This window comes from Hyperolius riggenbachi, unplaced genomic scaffold (assembly GCF_040937935.1).
Source record: "Hyperolius riggenbachi isolate aHypRig1 unplaced genomic scaffold, aHypRig1.pri scaffold_212, whole genome shotgun sequence".
NCBI classification, from domain to species: domain Eukaryota; kingdom Metazoa; phylum Chordata; class Amphibia; order Anura; family Hyperoliidae; genus Hyperolius; species Hyperolius riggenbachi.
The window spans coordinates 39535-57707 of record NW_027152423.1 but is presented as its reverse complement, the minus strand read 5'-3'; the positions used below and the strand labels follow the sequence as shown (position 1 = coordinate 57707).

Genomic DNA, 18173 nt, shown 5'->3' with positions numbered 1-18173 from the left:
AAATAACAAAATGCGCAAGTATGCGTATATATTGGCGATGAACCAATATATGACACAAGACAAGCAAGTAGCAACTTCTAGAACAAGAGCAGAACTAGGAGGACTCGCTGACCCCTTCGCAGGAGTCAGCGCAGTCCACACGGACCAGGAACGAGGTGGGGCACGAGCAGAGTAACAGATAGAGTCTGAAACTATGATAGCCCATGAGGCATTGCAGGAAGCAGTTCTTTATACTGAGGTCATCCAATGGGAACAGACCTGCAGATTCCCACACAAGTGAATGGTAATTAATCACAGGCTGATAGCAGGAAAAGGCAGACAATGATATGCAGCCTGCAGGAAAGGGACCGCCCCTCCACTGCAGCAGACAATGTTTGTTTACACAAAAGCATATTAAACTGTCATAAACTTCAGAGCGACTGCAGATGGAATCAGCAACTAGTTTAAGTGCAAACCAAACTATGCAAGCAAATGCATGTAATGACATTAGAACTGCTTGGTTTGCAATACCAGTGCAGTCAGCAGTAAACGCTGCAGAAGCGATCATAACAGTACCCCCTCCCTTAAACGCGGCCTCTGGACGCCTATGAAAACTGACATATTTCTCCTGAACCACCCAAACCAAAAAATCAGAAGTGGGAAATCCAGCAAACTGATCTGACTGAAAATTCATGAAGGTCGGATCCGTCCGACAAAACCAAATTCCCGAATCAGTCTCACCAAAACTAGACCAATTGGAACCAGAACCTACCGAACCATGCCCGTCAGCACTACAAGCCTCAGTGTGACACCCATCAGAACCACGACTTCCAGAAAACAACCCCAAGAAACTCTCTGCGCGATACCCACCGCCTTCCAAGGACTGTCCAAAAACGCCAAAGCCTTTGCAATGCCCACCGGAACTGTCCCTACCAACACAAAACCCACCGTTGAACCAGTCCAAGGTACCAGGACAAGTTTCCTCAGAGATCTCCCAGAACACTTGGAAGCTCCAAAGAGATCCCCACAGGTCAGAACGCCCCTTAGGCTCACATGGAGAACTATCAAGAACCCCTATGGAACCCAGGGCAACTCCAGAGTCAGGGTCACAAGGACAAACATCAAGATCAGGGCTTTTAGGGACCAGAACCATCTCCGGGCATGCAGGCCAACCGGCAACATCAGAACATGTCTCCACTAGGGAAGCACGTGAGCACGCTAACACAGACACATCTGGGCAGTCTGGCATACGAAGCACATCTGGGCACACCGGCACAAGAGAAACCTCTGGGCATGTCAAGGAACTGCGAACCTCAAAGTCAGTCAAGACAGGACCGAAACCAGAACTGGGCAAAAAAAATTCATCATGACTAGACTTCATAGTTACTGGATTCTCACTAAAAACTGCAGGATCAGACTTAGATGTCGCTGATTCCAGCAGGGTTATTAACAAATCATGTTCAGGGGCATTTACAAGACAGGGCAAATCTTCTGATGTATGCACTGAACTAGACAGGGTTCCCATAGCTTCTTCTGGACTAGACAGAGACTCATCAAATACACTGGACTGGAGCTCATGAAGGGCTGCAAAACAAGTCAATATTGTAGCAATCCCCACTGAACTAGGCAAAACTGAGTAACTCACTGGACAGGAAGGGGGCTCTGGAACTTCTGCCACACCGGCCAGAGAACCAGAATTTTCCAGGATACAGGGCTGGGTTTCAGAAACACTCATTAACCCGGACTGAAATTCTGAGATTTCTATTATTTTTTCCAGCGAGTCAGAATTATCCATGTTACAGGGCAAGACTTTTGAAACATTCAGAGGACAGGGCTGGAGTTCCTCGGCTGTTACAACACTGGAGAGGGACTCAACAACATTGGTTAAATCAGACTGTGTACAGGGCAAGGTATCTAACACACTTGCTGACGAGGACAATATTTCAATGGCTTCTGCTTCGCTGGGCAGAAATTCATCAAGTTTTATTAGAGCAGACTGTAATTCCAAAACAGCTGCTAGACAAGTGAATATTACTGCAACACCAACTGAGGTAAGCAGTGCTTCAGCCTCCTCTGCTAAAGGGTTTAAAGTATCCAAAGTACTGGGTGAAGCATAAGACTCTGCGACCACAGCTTCACTGGACAGGATCACTGAACAGTCCATATTACAGGGCAAAACCATGGAAGCACCTGCTGGACAGCATAATGATTCTGTGACCTGAGTTTCATTGGAGAGATCTACTGCACAATTCATGGTACAGGGCAAATTTATTGGAAAATTTTCTGAACAAGGTAATAATTCTGTGATTTCAGGTTCACATAGCAGATGCTCTGAGCTATTCACGAAACTAGAGCGAGGTGTAGAAACAGGAAGATCAAGACACAATGTTTGCGCATCTGAATCACCATTCATTTGTAAAATTGGAAAATTCAGATGCTGGGGTTCTGAGTTTACTAGACAGGATTGCTGGGACTCGGAAACTGATGTAGTGCATTTATTGGCATCTGCTGGATCAGACAGGAGTTGAACTTTATTAACACAGGTAATTTCTGCAGAAGTGTTTGCAGAGACAGGCAAGATTTTTCTGGTGTCTGTTTCACTAAACAAAGAGTCATGAGTACTGGCTAGGCTGGACTCGAAAGTCAGCAGGACCTCTGGGTCCTCTGCTGAGAAATTTGTGCAGGGCAAGATTAAGGAAGTATTAGTAATTTCTGTCTTACTGGGAAGTAACACTGAGTTATCCATGGTACAGGGTGGAATTACAGGAACTTCAATTTCACACAAAAGGAGCTCAGAATCACTCGCTGACTCAGCCAAAGGTGCTGAAGCAGGCGAGTCCTCAGGAACTGAGGAAGTGGAACAATCTCCACTTGACAGTGTGTCTTCCCTGGTATCAACTGATTGAATTGCATAAAAATCGTCCAGAATCATTCTCCACACATCGATCAATGGAGCCACAAAGTCATACCCACACACACCAGTTTTTATTAGGTTATAAGCAGACTTAATGCATGCATTCAATACTAATTCACTTTTTGCACTGTAAAACTGACAAAATGAACTTGCATCTTTCTTCCATTCATAGACCAGAGCTTCCATCTCTCCTTTCTCAAATGGAGGATCCCATGCATAATTAACAGCTGAGCATTCCGGCTGATCATAGTTTGCAAATGTGTTAGTGGCAGAAACATACATTGGGTTATTTAGCAGGTGATTGGCCGATTTCTTATTCCTAAGGATCTCCAATACCTGTAGCAAGTATTGAACTGTAGTGTATGCAAATTTCCCTTGCTGCACGAATAAATTGATCTGTTCAATACTCTGTAATATATCTTCATAATCATATTCAGATAATTCATTTAAACAAGAACCTTTATTTTCCCTGGCTAGCAATGAAAGTTCATTAGTAGTTTCATAGGTCCATTTGACTCCCCTGAATGGTGACTGAATTTCATTATCTGCTAATGGTGGAGTCTCGTTACAGATCTGATGCGCAGTCGCCAAGGGCAACGACTCCGCTGATTGTAACGCTTTTCTTTTGGAGCGTTTACGTTTGGCTTTAGACCCTGCTGCCTTAGCAGAAGAAAAGTTATCAGAACAATTATCTGCTTGTTGATTATTTTTGTAGGCAGTAGAAGGAGCAGCTGATTGACAAGCTGCCAGGAGCTTATCAAAAGGGCTAGGCAAATTGGTTTTGCGCAGCCAGTTATGGATCACAAACGCTAGAAATTCCAGTGGCCTTTCTTTTAAATTGGTATGATCCAAGACATCATAGGCCCACTGAAACAATCTTCCCTTAAATAAAACATAAACTAGCTGGGGGGCCCACGTTGAAACAGGAGTAGCCTGGAGCTCAGGATTGGCCAGGAACCTGGCACATTCAGAAAAAAACTCATTTTCTGTTTCAGAATTGAGCTTCTCAAATTTCTTAAAGGAACAGGAACCATAACAAACAGTGTCATTTTTGCTGGGAACCCCCCCCACAATGGGGATTGGTAATGGGGCTATCATAATGTTAAGCTTGGGGGTGTAATCTCCACAGTCAGCATACAACACATAAGCTGACGTGAAGGAGATACACACACCAGCACAAGGGATCAGGATATCCCCAGTTTAGTGGAGGAGAGGACTGACTCCAATAGGAGATTGTGGTGCACAGAGCCGGTGCAGATCTGAACAGCCACAAACACTTTCGTAATAACGTCTCAGCGCAAAGTAGCGCTGAGCGCATAAACCAGGACTGAGGAGATCAGGACAGGTAGACAGAATGAACGCTTGCTAGCTAGCGGCTACTTAGCGACAGCAAGCGTCCAAGACCAGACAGACTGGAATGAGGCAGCCAATGCGTTGCGGCGATGGCGTGCCTCACAAAGACAGGACAGGAGAGACAGGAAATAGCAGGATCGAGATAGATGAACGTAACACAGATAAATATACAATAAGTATGTTTTCCTAGCGTATTACAATTACAGCTATCAATGAAACTATTCGTAACGTCTGACTAACATATGTATATATTGGCAATGAACCGATATATGACATAAGCAGGAACTCTGACTAAGACTGAAGTAATACAGGGAACAGGACTCAGAAGGATTCGCTATCTCTTCGCAGAGATGAACGCAATCCACAAACAGGACCAGGAACAGGATTCAGAAGGATTCGTTATCTCTTCGCAGAGATGAACGCAATCCACAAACAGGACCAGGAACAGGATAACTAGCTCAGCACGGGTGTTCACGATACGCGCAAACTACCAAAACGTGCTGGAAAACTGACTAACTGAACACAGGAAATAAACAGTTCGTGTACGTATATATCAGCGACACTGATATATTAACGTAACACGAATACAAGGAAAATAACAAAATGCGCAAGTATGCGTATATATTGGCGATGAACCAATATATGACACAAGACAAGCAAGTAGCAACTTCTAGAACAAGAGCAGAACTAGGAGGACTCGCTGACCCCTTCGCAGGAGTCAGCGCAGTCCACACGGACCAGGAACGAGGTGGGGCACGAGCAGAGTAACAGATAGAGTCTGAAACTATGATAGCCCATGAGGCATTGCAGGAAGCAGTTCTTTATACTGAGGTCATCCAATGGGAGCAGACCTGCAGATTCCCACACAAGTGAATGGTAATTAATCACAGGCTGATAGCAGGAAAAGGCAGACAATGATATGCAGCCTGCAGGAAAGGGACCGCCCCTCCACTGCAGCAGACAATGTTTGTTTACACAAAAGCATATTAAACTGTCATAAACTTCAGAGCGACAGCAGATGGAATCAGCAACTAGTTTAAGTGCAAACCAAACTATGCAAGCAAATGCATGTAATGACATTAGAACTGCTTGGTTTGCAATACCAGTGCAGTCAGCAGTAAACGCTGCAGAAGCGATCATAACAAACTGGTTGAAACTCTGAATGCTGACAAAACTGAGGTCCTTGTTGTCCAAAGCCAGCGCTTGGTATCATAACCGCTCTACCCAAAATCAACACCAATCAGGATTGGGAATTCAGACATAAACAGCTCCGACTTTATGCGCAGCCTTGGTGTGCTAATCGATGGGGAATTGAGCTTCAGAAATCAAATCTTGGCTGTAGTCAAAACTTCTTACTTTCATCTGAAGAACATTGCAAAACTTAAACATCTCATTCTCCCAGAGGATCTTCCAACCCTAGTCCACACCTTCATCACATCACAGCAGGACTACTGCAATGCCCTCTATGTAGGCCTCCCAAACAAGGACGTATACTGCTTACAATTAGTGCAGAATGCTGCTTGCAGATTGCTAACAAACCAGCCTCGCCACTGTCACATTACACCGTTTCTTCACTTACTGCATTGGCTACCTGTATAAAAGAGATTATTCTTCAAGATTGGATTGTTGGTATTCCAATCCCTGCATAATTTGGGCCCTGGCTACATGAAGGACTTGCTGAAACTGCACCGTACTTCTCACAACCTCAGATCAGCGGGTTCCATAAACTTGGCCTCAAAACATTTAGAGTGCACCTCAAAACCTTTGGAGACAGAGCTTTCTGTCATGCTGCCCCTACCCTTTGCAACTCCCTACCACACCCAGTAAAGGCAGCCCCTTCCCTGGAGTCATTCAAATCCAGACTGAAAAGCTACCTGTTTAGCCTGGCATTTCCGGACTTATAGAGTTTTTCCTCTGTACCACAATTCACCAATCATCCAATTATTGGTCTGAGCTATACTTATGCGCTTTGAGTTCTACGGGCGAAAAAAGCTTTACAAATGTTTGTTGTTGTTAATATCTGCAAAAATGCTTGTAAGGTGTAGAGCTTGCTAGGGGAGATTTGTGTGGAAATTTTCTACAAAAGAGTTTCACAATACTTTGGATGAAAGGACGTTTATATACTAACAACCCCTACTGAATCCTTTTTTAAGGGTAATGTATCATGTTTCAGAAAATGCTTTTGTGTCCCAAATATTGTTTATAACCTTTGTTCTCTTTGTCATCACTCTTCCATTCTCTCTGTACCGGACGTCTCAGCTTTTTGTGTTCCACCTCGGCTGTCACAATATACGGCTCATTCTCCCGTATCAGGCCTCTCAGGCTCTCACTGGTGCTGGTGGCATTTAGGGTGCCATCTTGGTTCTTATGCTTCACAATGCTAGATTCTTTTCAGGGGCGGGGCTGTGAGCTGGATGGTGGTTGTATCACTGCCCAGGATACAGTGATGTCTTCTGGGTAAAAATGATGCACATCTAAGCTGAAGAAGCCGCCTCCGGAGCGAGTGATGTTCCTCACCTTTGGAAGCCCTGAAACACAAGTTGTAGAATTGAATAGAGACACAGAGTGTAGATATGGTGTAGTAAAAAAAATAATAGCCATAGTAGCTGCTGTGAGGCTCATATGCAGAGAGGAGTGCAGTATGTCTCCGACTTCTTATTTTGTAATTTCTTCCTCATATTTTGACCACCAGACACTTTAAACTGAGATGTACCTGCTTCACCCTCACAGCATTTTTATTTTTTGTAAGGAAAGGTGAATTGGGATCAGTGTGCCATTACTCTTAGGGTTTTCACAAATTGATGCAGCTGCTCTATAGAAATTTTATTTGGATAAGTCCTTTACAGTTGTGGTCCCTACAGAGTCTCCAGCAGAGTAATGTTTTACGTGTCATGGCGGGCATGCTTGTCTGCCAGTCCATGGCTCTGTGCACACCCGTCTTCATCCTCACAGGAGCACCTCCCCTCCATGACCCGGTCCATGTTATTACATAATAACATGCCGCAGATCACAGAGAAGATGAAACCAGTGGGAATGTAGAGAGGGAGCATGAAGACATGGAGAGACACCAGCCCACCCGCTGCGACAGGAAAAACATTACTCTGCTGAAGACTCTGCAGGTGCCCTGGGGAATACAATCAAGTTGGGAGGTGACCTTGGGTGGTGGCAGCAGGCTTAAGGCCCTGGGGCAATTGCCCAGGTTGCCCATATGGTAGCACCTGCTCTGCTTCACATAAGACATTCAGAGTGTATTTTAATAAATAAAGGAAAAAAGTGGCTTCTGATCATGGGTCGGGTTGCACTTGTGGGTTAGATTGGGTGCTGAGAAGGGAACAGCCAGTAAAACAGGTAGCCGGTTGGCTGTCGGTAGTGGACTGCGGGCGCGGGTCTGAAAATTCAGAATCGCATAAGCTACCATTTGGACAGCTCATAGACTGCTAATTGTGCATTGCAAATTATTACATATTTTGCACAATGTGCATTGAAAAGAAAAACAAAAAAACTAAAATACAAAACTAAAACCAGCTTGAACTAAGGCTTTAAATTCTGTACCACAGTTCATGGAAAGAGTGGGTTTTTTTGCAGCATGTGGACTGGGGACAACAGGGGGTCTCACAGAGGCAAGGCCTACAGGTTAACTGTGGTAAGTATTGCAGATCTTCTAAATATGTGGACTGAATTGTGTGCAGTTATACTTCATCAGGAATTGACATCACTGGTTACAGGAGAGGAAGTGACATCACAGGTTACAGGAGAGGCGTTTGTGTCATTCGGCCATGCATGAGCTAGGTGCAGGGTGAGGTGAATGAGGGGTCCCCCTGCTGCCTCTTAATACCCTAGGGGCTTGATTCACAAAGCGGTGCTAACTGTTTAGCACGGGTGTGCTAAACAGTTAGCGCACAAAGTGCCGTTCGCGGACTTTTGTGAGCGCAAAGTGCCGCGATTTGCGCAATCGCGGACTTTTGCGCGCGCGCAAAGTGCCGCGATCGCACGAATCGCTGCACTTTGCGCGCGCAAAAGTCCGCGAATGGCACTTCGTGCGCTAACTGTTTAGCACACCCATGCTAAACAGTTCGCACCGCTTTGTGAATCAAGCCCTAGGAGTGTTAAATACTATGTAATTCAGGGTCTGGTGATCGTTGGAGCCCCGAATTACCCTTGAGCGAGGATTACCCACGAGAGGAAGTGGTAATTTTAACTTATTATGGCAGGCTTATGCATTGTGCGTTGTATGTGAGTTTATATTTACGTATCCTTTCCTATCCATGGGGAAAAGTGCCTTCTCTCAAGCTGTTTACCTCCAATTCTGGGGACCTGTTGATTTGTACTACCACCTCAGTTGGACTAATTTAAAACCAAAATTCTAGCATTGATGAGCAAATTAGGTTATTGTACTCATTTCCCACACATATCGTGCTCTACTATAGTCATGCAGTTTTCCTTTAACCACTTCAGCCTTCAGTGTTTTTTCACCTTATGCATCCAAGCAATTTTCACCTGCCATTCATTCCCCAATAACTTTACCACTACTTATCACAATGAAATGATCTAGCGTATATACTCGCATACAAGCCAAATTTTTGACCCCCAAAAAGGGGGTCAAAAGTTGGGCGGTTGGCTTGTATGCGAGCCTTCCCTGGTGGTCTAGTGGTCGGGTGGTCCGCGCCCCGCTCCCCCTCCCCGCTCCCCCCGCGGCCGCCGCTGCTATTACCTGCTTAGGCAGCGGCCGCTTCCTAATCCGTGTTCCCTTTCTCATGTTGCAGAGTGTATCACAGCAGCGCGCCCGGCGCTGCTGCTGTGACGATGCAGGGGGCAGGAAAGAGTGGTTCCCCTGGTAACGGCGATACAGATCGCCGCCACAGGGAGCCGTGCTCTTTCCTGCCCCCTGCATCGTCACAGCAGCAGCGCCGGGCACGCTGTTGTGATACACTCTGCAACATGAGAAGGGGAACGCGGATTAGGAAGTGGCCGCTGCCTAAGCAGGTAATAGCAGCGGCGGCCGCGGGTGGAGCGGGGAGGGGGGAGCGCTATACTGGGGCACTAGCTACCTATACTGGGCACTATACTAGCTATACTGGGCATTTTACTAGCTATACTGGGCACTATACTAGCTATACTGGGCACTATACTAGCTATACTGGGCATTTTACTAGCTATACTGGGCATTTTACTAGCTATACTGGGCACTATACTGGCTATACTGGACACTTTACTAGCTATACTGGACACTACCTACCTATACTGGGCACTATACTGGCTATACTGAGCACTATACTGGCTATACTGGGCACTATACTAGCTAAAGTGGGCACTTTACTAGCTATACTGGGCACTATACTAGCTAAACTGGGCACTTTACTAGCTATACTGGGCACTATACTAGCTATACTGGACACTACCTACCTATACTGGGCACTATACTGGCTATACTGGGCACTATACTGGCTATACTGGGCACTACACTAGCTATACTGGGCACTATACTAGCTAAACTGGGCACTATACTAGCTAAACTGAGCACTATACTAGCTATACTGAGGCACTATCTACCCATACTGGGCACTATACTAGCTATACTGGGACACACTGGGGGGCTGCACCAATCCAGCATTTCCTACCCCCGGCTTATATGGGGGTCAATCATTTTTCCCTGGTTTTTCAGGGAAAAGTTGGGGGGGGGGGGGGGGGGGGGGGTCGGCTTATATGCGGGTCGGCTTATATGCGAGTATATACGGTATATCTTGTTTTTTCCACCACCAATTAGGCTTTCTTTGGGAGGTACATTTTGCAAAGGATATTTATTATTTCTAAATGCATTTTAACAGGAATACTAAGAAAAAAAATATTTCTCAGTTTTGGTCATTATAGCTTTAAAATAATACATGCTACCATAATTAAATCCCACATATTTAATTTGCCCATTTGTTCTGGTGATTGCACCATTTAAATTATGTCTCCATGACAATGTATGGCACCAATATTTTATTTGGAAATACAGGTGCATTTTTTTCAGTTTTGTGTCCATCACTATTTACCAGCTTATAATTTAAAAAATAATAGTAATATACCCTCTTGACGTACGTATGAAAAAAGTTTATTACTTTTTTTTGAATTGTAATTTTTTTTTTAAATTAAAAATGTTATTTGGGTATTTTTGGGAGAGTGTGGGAGGTAAACAGTTAATTTTAAATGTAAGTGTGGGTCTGTTCATTGACAAAAATGTATGTAGATGTAGTTTTACTAGTTGGCCACAAGATGGCCTCAGTCTTTTTAAGCATACCACGTACGCTTACAGGAAGTGAAGAGGGAATGTGTGACTTAGAACGATCATGATTCTCATAGAAGCCAGCGATCATTCTAACGAAGACTTAGATCTTTGAATGGGAACAGTGTTCCCATTCATTGATCCCCGGGCTAACGGGCGGTGGCACAGGAGCGCGCGGGAGTGCACGCGATCGGCCACGGGAGTGCGCAGCAGCCTTTTAGATGTAGCAGTTACTTCCAAAAGGCTTAAATGGTTAAAGTGGACCTGAACCGAGTAAAATTATTATTATTACATACTTTCCTCGCTGTCAGTTCCTTTCAGAAGCTCACCATTTTCTTCTAACAATGATCCCTTTCAACTGAAATATATCAGTTGATGTCAGTTATATATCAGCTGCTGTCAGTTATAACTGAAAGGGCAACTGATGTGCAAGGTAATGTCCATGTTTCCCTATGGCTCAAGTGGGCAAAATTACAGTTTAACAGTGTGTTTATTTTGACTTCTAATTTTCTGTTCAGGTTTGCTTTAAGGCAAATCATTTGCTAGTTAGCAAACGAATCCACCTTCCGACAACAATCTTTTGTTGAGTAAACCTTGCTATGCTTGGGCCCTGTGTAGCCGTATTCCAGCTCTGTCCTCTATGCTGAAATAGAACACTTACGTTTTTTCCTGTGTTTAGTGAGCAGCACAGTGATGACAGCAGTGGCGAGAGCTGTGACCAGCAATGCAGAGACAGGGACAATGTAGGGTTTAGCGTGAGCTCTCAGGTCTGAAATGGAAATAACATAGAAGGCAGTTAATCAGCAAGTACATTGTGCAACTGGAATATCTTCCCTGATGTGCACACATTAATTTCTCATTCACAAATAGTTTTATTGGAAAAGCAAATTATATACAGTATATACAGTGTATATATATATATATATATATATATATATATATATATATATATATATATATCTCAAACAAACACAGAACATTTATATCGCGCTTTTCTCCTGGCGGACTCAAAGCACCAGAGCTGCAGCCACTAGGACGCGCTCTATAGGCAGGAGCAGTGTTAGGGAGTCTTGCCCAAGGTCTCCTACTGAATAGGTGCTGGCTTACTGAACCCAGGTCTCCTGTGTCAGAGGCAGAGCCCTTAACCATTACATACTCGAGTACAAGGCTAGAAATGTAGGTATGATTCACTTCATACAAGTATAGGGGTCGGCTTATACACGAGTCACATGCAACACTGAGCGCACTGAGTTATGTGTGTACTAATAGTGACATTCCCATTTGCAGCAATTTACCCAGTGGTAAGTGATACTTTCTTGATAAAAGAAATGCCAAGAAAGCACAGGTCTGAAAGTCCCGGCCACAACAATTAACAAGGAAAGGGGCAGGAGGGAAATACTGGGCTGCAGGAAGGGGAGTGAATAATTGCAGCACTTAGGGACCTGGAGGAGATATTGGCTGCACTTAAGGGCCAGAAGGGGTTAATGGCTGTAACACTGTATGCAGTGCAGTCATTCACCCCTCATGAGCCCCAAATGCCGCCATTAACTTTGCTGGGTAGACTTATACTCAAGTCAATAAAAAATTCCAGCTTAAAGGCTGATACTGTGGCTGTGCAGGAGCATAGATTGTAAATATTGCCGGACGTGGTGTTAGGGGGCTGCCAGCGCTGTATAGAGGGTGAGGAGGAAGGGGGTAGCCTCATTAGAATCCAGAGGCTTTCCCCTCCCGAGGTAAGTACCTCCCAGGGGCTGTGTTTTTTTATTACAGATTTCCTTTAAGGATGATAGTGAAGTTGATATTTGTATTAGTATAAGCTACAAATAAAATCTGAGGCTAGGTTCGCAGTGGCCTGTGACAGCAAGAATGCAACAGAACGTGAACGTTGCACTGCACGTTATCCGCGTGTTGCGTCGTATTATACAGTGAAACATACAATTAATGAAAAGTATGCTTCAGTATAATTGTTAATGTGTGCCTTGTGTGGTAACGCACTGCATGCAGTGTATTACAATGCTGCACACTGTTATACCGCAATGCTTCCGTTGCACTGTGAATGACGCATGTAGGTAGTGCATTGCAGTGCGGTAAGCCATGTAGGGCCGGATTTACCATAAGGCATTATAGGCACATGCCTACAGGCGCCTGATGATGGAAAGGCGGCTCACGCCCCTGCCCGAGTGCCTCTCTCCCTCCTTCCCTATGCAGAGTCCTGATGAGAGTGTAATGAGAGGTTACTCACTCTCAGGATTCCGCTGATGAGATTTCCCTTCAGTCAAAGGGCACTGTTAGCTACTTAATACTGAGGGAACCTCTGGCTACCTCATACTATGTGGCACCTGTAGCTATCTACACCAGGCAGGGGAATTAAGGGGGAGGTGACAGCTGGGCCAGCCAGCTGTAATGAATAGTGAATGGTCAGCTGCGGTGGATAGCAGTACCACCGCAGCTGCTGCTGGTTCCCTGCATGCCAGTCTCCCTGTGCCTCAGGCGTCTAGCACGCCGAGGACAGGTGTGGGTGGTCGTCACTTGTTGGCTGCGGTGGATGGTGGGTCCACCGCGGGCATTACTGGGTCCCTGCCTGCCAGGTTTTCCATGTCCCAGGCGTCTAGTACGCCGGGGACGCGTGTCAGGGGCTCATTAGCGTGTGCTCACCGTCAGGAGCTTTATGCCATGAGGAGGCGTGTCAGCTGACCAGCTGGTCGGCTGACGTCAGGGAGCACGCTCGCCTCTCCTGATTGGCTGAGGCTGATGGGCGTGCCTGGAGGGTCTCCTCCGCTTCTTAAGCCTCTCTGCTTCACTTGTCTGCTGTCGTGAATACTTCATGTTAGCGCTCAGACCTTAGTCAGTCCTCTAGGGCTCGATTCACAAAGCGGTGATAACTCAGTTATCACGCCTAAAAGACTTTAGGCGTGATAACCTTTGCACCAGCAAAGTTATCACCGCTTTGTGCTCTAACTCGCGCGAAGTTTCCGTGCGTACGTGCGCGCGCAAAGTCCCATAGAGCTTAATGGGAGCTTTGCGCGAAGCGGGGGCCGCTGCCAGTTTTGCGTGCGGAAAATTCGCGCGAGTTTCTTCTTATCATGCCTAAACTGAGTTTAGGCGTGATAAAGGGGTTTTCACAGGCGTGCAAAGTGTTTGCACCGCTTTGTGAATCAAGCCCCTAGTGTGTTAGAACCGGCAGGAGCTGGGAATTCACACTTGATAGCTTAAATTGTACTATTACTGTGTATTATTTGTGTATGACTCTGGCTAGCTCTGACCTATCTTAATCTTAGTGATTCTGTACTTTAGCCTATCCGATCCTGTTGCCAACTCAGCTTGTTAAACACTCTGTCTCTGTCTCCTGATTCTGTACCTTTGCCCATCTGACCTTAATGCCAAACTCTGCCTGAATAACGTTCTGCCTTTGCCTGTCGATTCTGTACTGTAATCTGTCTGTCTGTTGCCGAACCGTTCTGTCTGACCATTCTACTCTCACCAGGGAGCCCTCGTCTCTGGTGAGAGGTGCTGTACTGGCAGTGCCCATCTACTCCTCTGGTGAGGTACTGCTTGAAACTGTCAGTACTTATTGTTGCACCAATCACTACACACAGTGCAATAAAGTGGTATTACTTACCTGTTACACATCAGCACCTATATACCAGTATTATTGGTGATTCTGCAGCTCACCATATAATCCGGTATATATCTGATTATAGGTGATACTGCAGATCACTTGATAATCAGAAGTCTGTTCTTGCTAACACCAATCGTTACACCAGCACACTTGTGTCATGGTTCGGCAGGGGTTTGTAGGTCCATGGAGGGCAAACTCTAAGGTGCCTATTGGCTCCTGTGATGTAAATCCGGGCCTATAAAGTAGACATTATACTGTGCTGCATCGCATTACTGTGAGTATATCCAAGGTACTATTGTTAACTTCAATTAAACCTGCATTCAAATTTTTGTTTGTAGTCTGTAGCTGTGTCACTCACCTGGGCCAGTTACCAGCAGTCTCTCCGCCCTCGGGCTGCTGAGGGTTTTATGCTCCACCTCACAGGTGATCTCCAGGCCCCAGTTCTCATTGGTCGGAAGGAATCGGTAGACAGACTCCACAGCAGAGCTGTTTATCTTCTCGGTCTTGGGACTCTCCACCAGGGAACCGTTTAAGAACCACTTTACAGCAATGGATTCTGGGTAATACCCAGAAGCACTGCACACCAAATCCTGCTCCACATTCAGTTTAAATGTTTGGGAGGAAATTTGAACAGATGGAAGAGCTGAAATAAAAGTAGCAGGTCAGGTCATCCTAATGGTTGTGCATGGACACTTTCTGTATATATAAATCTTTGATACGTACAAATCTCATCCAATTGCGGTAAGGGCTTTTTCAGACAGAAGGCTGCCGGTGATTTTCCACTGCCTACTTTCTGTCCACTGCCTCCTTACATAGTATGTAATCAAGCATTGAACCTCTCCTATACCCTCCCCAGGTGTACATTGAAAACGGGCGCGGCCAAATTTCATTGCTGGGTAGAAGCGAAAGAAGGCTCACCCTGCGCCTGCTGAAACTCTTGGGTGGCGTTAAAACTATTCCCCCTCTGAATTGTAGCAACTTGGTGGGAGATGTAATTCAGGCACCGGCTAATGCCGGCAGCTCAAATTAGTCACTGAGCGCCGCTATAGCCGTTGTCCTCATTATGGCCTATGGCGGCGCCCAAATCATCAGAGCAGGTCTGTGCCGAAATTAGCTTCCTGTCCTGCCTGCCACAAAGTCATTGCACTATGTGCTTTTATTTATCCTTTTTGTAAGACACTAACTTTTTACCAGCATAAAAAAGGTGTGGACTGGGCAGGGCATGACTACAAATAATGGAGTACCACAGACAACCTTTCCTGTACCCCCCCTTCCTACTTTAATAGCCCCGACCCATGGTGACCCCTCTCTAGGTCATAAGCTAACCTAGCCATTATTACCTCCTGCTTCATGTAACTAATTTATGGCAACCAACGGCTCCCATCCATTCTCAGTGTGGCTTCAGACACTATATTAACCTGAAGAAGCAGGAAATGGCCGTGAAATGCGTTGTGTTAAAGTGTTCAATAAATTTGTGTTTATTAACTATAGTCTGAGGTAATCCACCTCTTATCATGTTTTACAATGTCTTTAAATGTTTTATTTGCTAGGGGTACCTCCTCCCTCTAGTATCTAAATTTATAGCACTTTGTAAATAGATTAATGATAATATTACCTCCGTACTCCAGCGTGAAGTCTTCCTGGAGAGGTTGGGTGAGGGACTCATGTTGGACTCTACAGGAGAAGGTCCGCCCTCTGTCCTCCTCGGTGGGAGTTACTGTCACTGAGCTGGTCACACTGTACGTCCCATCCGGGAGTCTCTGGGGTTTCTCCACTATCACATTGTCCAGTGTCTCTCCACCCCAGAGCCATTTAATGTCAATGTCCACCGGGTAGAAACCGGAGATGGAGCTCTGCAGGAGACTCTTGTTATTTTTCAGAACTAGTTTATCTGTGATTGTGATCTGTGGAGGAGCTGTAACACATAAAACTCATTGTTCTAGAATCATAAATGGTTTATGATTAACTGCTAACAGCATTGCATGCAGTCCATATACTCGTATACCATGTGCTAAGTTATGTTATTTCTAGCAACAGAAACTTCAGTTACTAGAAATGCAGCGCCTGAATGTTACTAACATTTAGCACCACCATTGGGGATCTGCACATTATATAGCTCATTATAAGTTGGTGTTAATGTTTGAAATAAGTTAAGAACACAACTTACCTTTTCAGTCTGCTCCCCCTCCCTCCTCTGCTGAATAGACATGCTGCCATGGCAATGCTGAATCACTTCAGCAGAGGAGGGTGAAGTAAAATTGATAAATAAAATGGCCACCTGTAAGCCATTTTGCCATACTCCCTTTGTTCTATACAGCATAAGACTAGTTCTCTTTTTTCACATGGTCTCAGGGGTTTGGAATGTGCTACTAGGAGATTTGTCTGTCTTGTAGATAAGGATGGCGCTGTGTGAATCTCACCAGTCAAACTAGCCTTAAATTAAACAAGCTGCTGATGAAATATGTACCTCTAATAATAATTAACGACTGACTGATCTCATCCACTTAAATATTAATATGTATTCATGTATTCATTTATGCTGTATTCTGTATTCCAATAGTTAACTCAGAGATTTTGTGAGGATCCAATCAGGTTATTGGTAGGAGGAATGATTGTAATGTGTAATTTGGGGTATATAACTTCTGTTACGAGCCTTATTCAGTAGACTAAAATTTCGTCTCCTGTACAGTAAATAAACCAATACTTTACTTCCAAGACATCGATTTGTGGTATTTCACAACAGTTTGACGAGCAGCCAGGAGGGTCCAGCCTGACACCCGATGCCTATCTGGTCCAGCGCTCTGAGGACAAGCTACCAGTGTGAATGTGCACAATACAGGTAAGCAGATACCTTGCATTTAGCTAAAATCTGTCACACTTGGTGCTGTACCTGGAGCGCAATTACCAGAGAAGGTTTGGTTGTAAGGTGGCACTCCGAACCAGTCTGGAAGTAAACTATTGTAAAATTTGGACTTGTAAAAATGGCAATCCTCACTGTCTGTGAATAGTGGGAAGAGACGTCTGTAGGAAATGTGGAAATCCTCACTTATGTGCTGCCTGTATACTGTGCAGCCTCTGCACTTGATCCTAGTCTTCTCTGAGCAGTCCCTTGTACTGCATAGCTGAAGTGAGGCTGGGATGGATTGCACCTCAGGTTGCATAGTTTATGGCCACCAATAGGCTGAGAAGAGGACTTATCATCTGTATGCAGGCAGTTGGATAACTCCTAGGGAAATCTTCGTTCTTAACGGGAAGAGGTAACGGGTTGGGTATTAGACTCATCACGGCCAGAGAGTAATTACCTCTGGTTAAGCCTAGTGGAAATCCTCACTAGTTTATAGTGGGAAGGGATATATCCAGCAAGGTGACATTCTGTGTGGAAGAGTAAAGGAGTGAAAGTTATAGAGCGTGTCAAATGTGGATGAAAGTTGCAGTTGTCAGTGGTAAATAATAATTATATTTGAGTGAAATTGCTTGTAAGTGGTTTAGAACATTTTGGCATATGGTTAACTAGAAGATAGTAGTAACACTTGGGTCACAAGGGAAACTGGTTCAAAAATGCATTTATAATTAGGGAAAGATTAGGGACAGTTACTTTTTATTAAGCAAACAGGCTGCGCATTTGTTTGTTTGTCTACTAACATGTGCAGTTAGTGCAAGGCTAACTGTACTTGAAGGAACATTGCACCCAGTTCCTTGAAGAAGGGGTTGTAGTATTTCACGGCAACCTCCAACGAACCTAGGGACATACTGTGCATGAGAGTGTACTAACTATCTGTAGGCCAGACAGCCATATCACAGAGATTCAGAAAGTTCTGAGACATCTTCACTTCTTGTGTAGTGACTTAACTGTCTGGCATACAGAATATGGCATCGCCATTGCAAGTTATTTGTGATATGTATCCAAATGATGCAAAGAATCTTACTAAGTATAATGATAAATGGTATGAAAAAACTAAAGTATTAACAGTGGCATGGCCAAAGACTGGCTCCTTCAATTGTAAGATCTTGAATCATTGCAGACTTACATTGAAGCCACTGTT

General features: G+C 44.8%; 1 protein-coding gene across 1 annotated transcript in view; it reads right to left on the bottom strand.

The window, feature by feature from the left end:
- The window catches only part of LOC137543819 (uncharacterized), a gene marked incomplete at its 5' end in the record, with an annotated part of 108782 nt that overhangs the window by 56168 nt on the left and 34441 nt on the right, over window positions 1–18173 (bottom strand). Inside the window, 5 exons of the mRNA XM_068264904.1 lie at window positions 6454–6616; window positions 6647–6774; window positions 11173–11280; window positions 14489–14773; window positions 15746–16045. Coding sequence (XP_068121005.1) covers window positions 6454–6616; window positions 6647–6774; window positions 11173–11280; window positions 14489–14773; window positions 15746–16045 — 984 coding nt within the window. The remainder of the gene's footprint in view (window positions 1–6453; window positions 6617–6646; window positions 6775–11172; window positions 11281–14488; window positions 14774–15745; window positions 16046–18173) is intronic.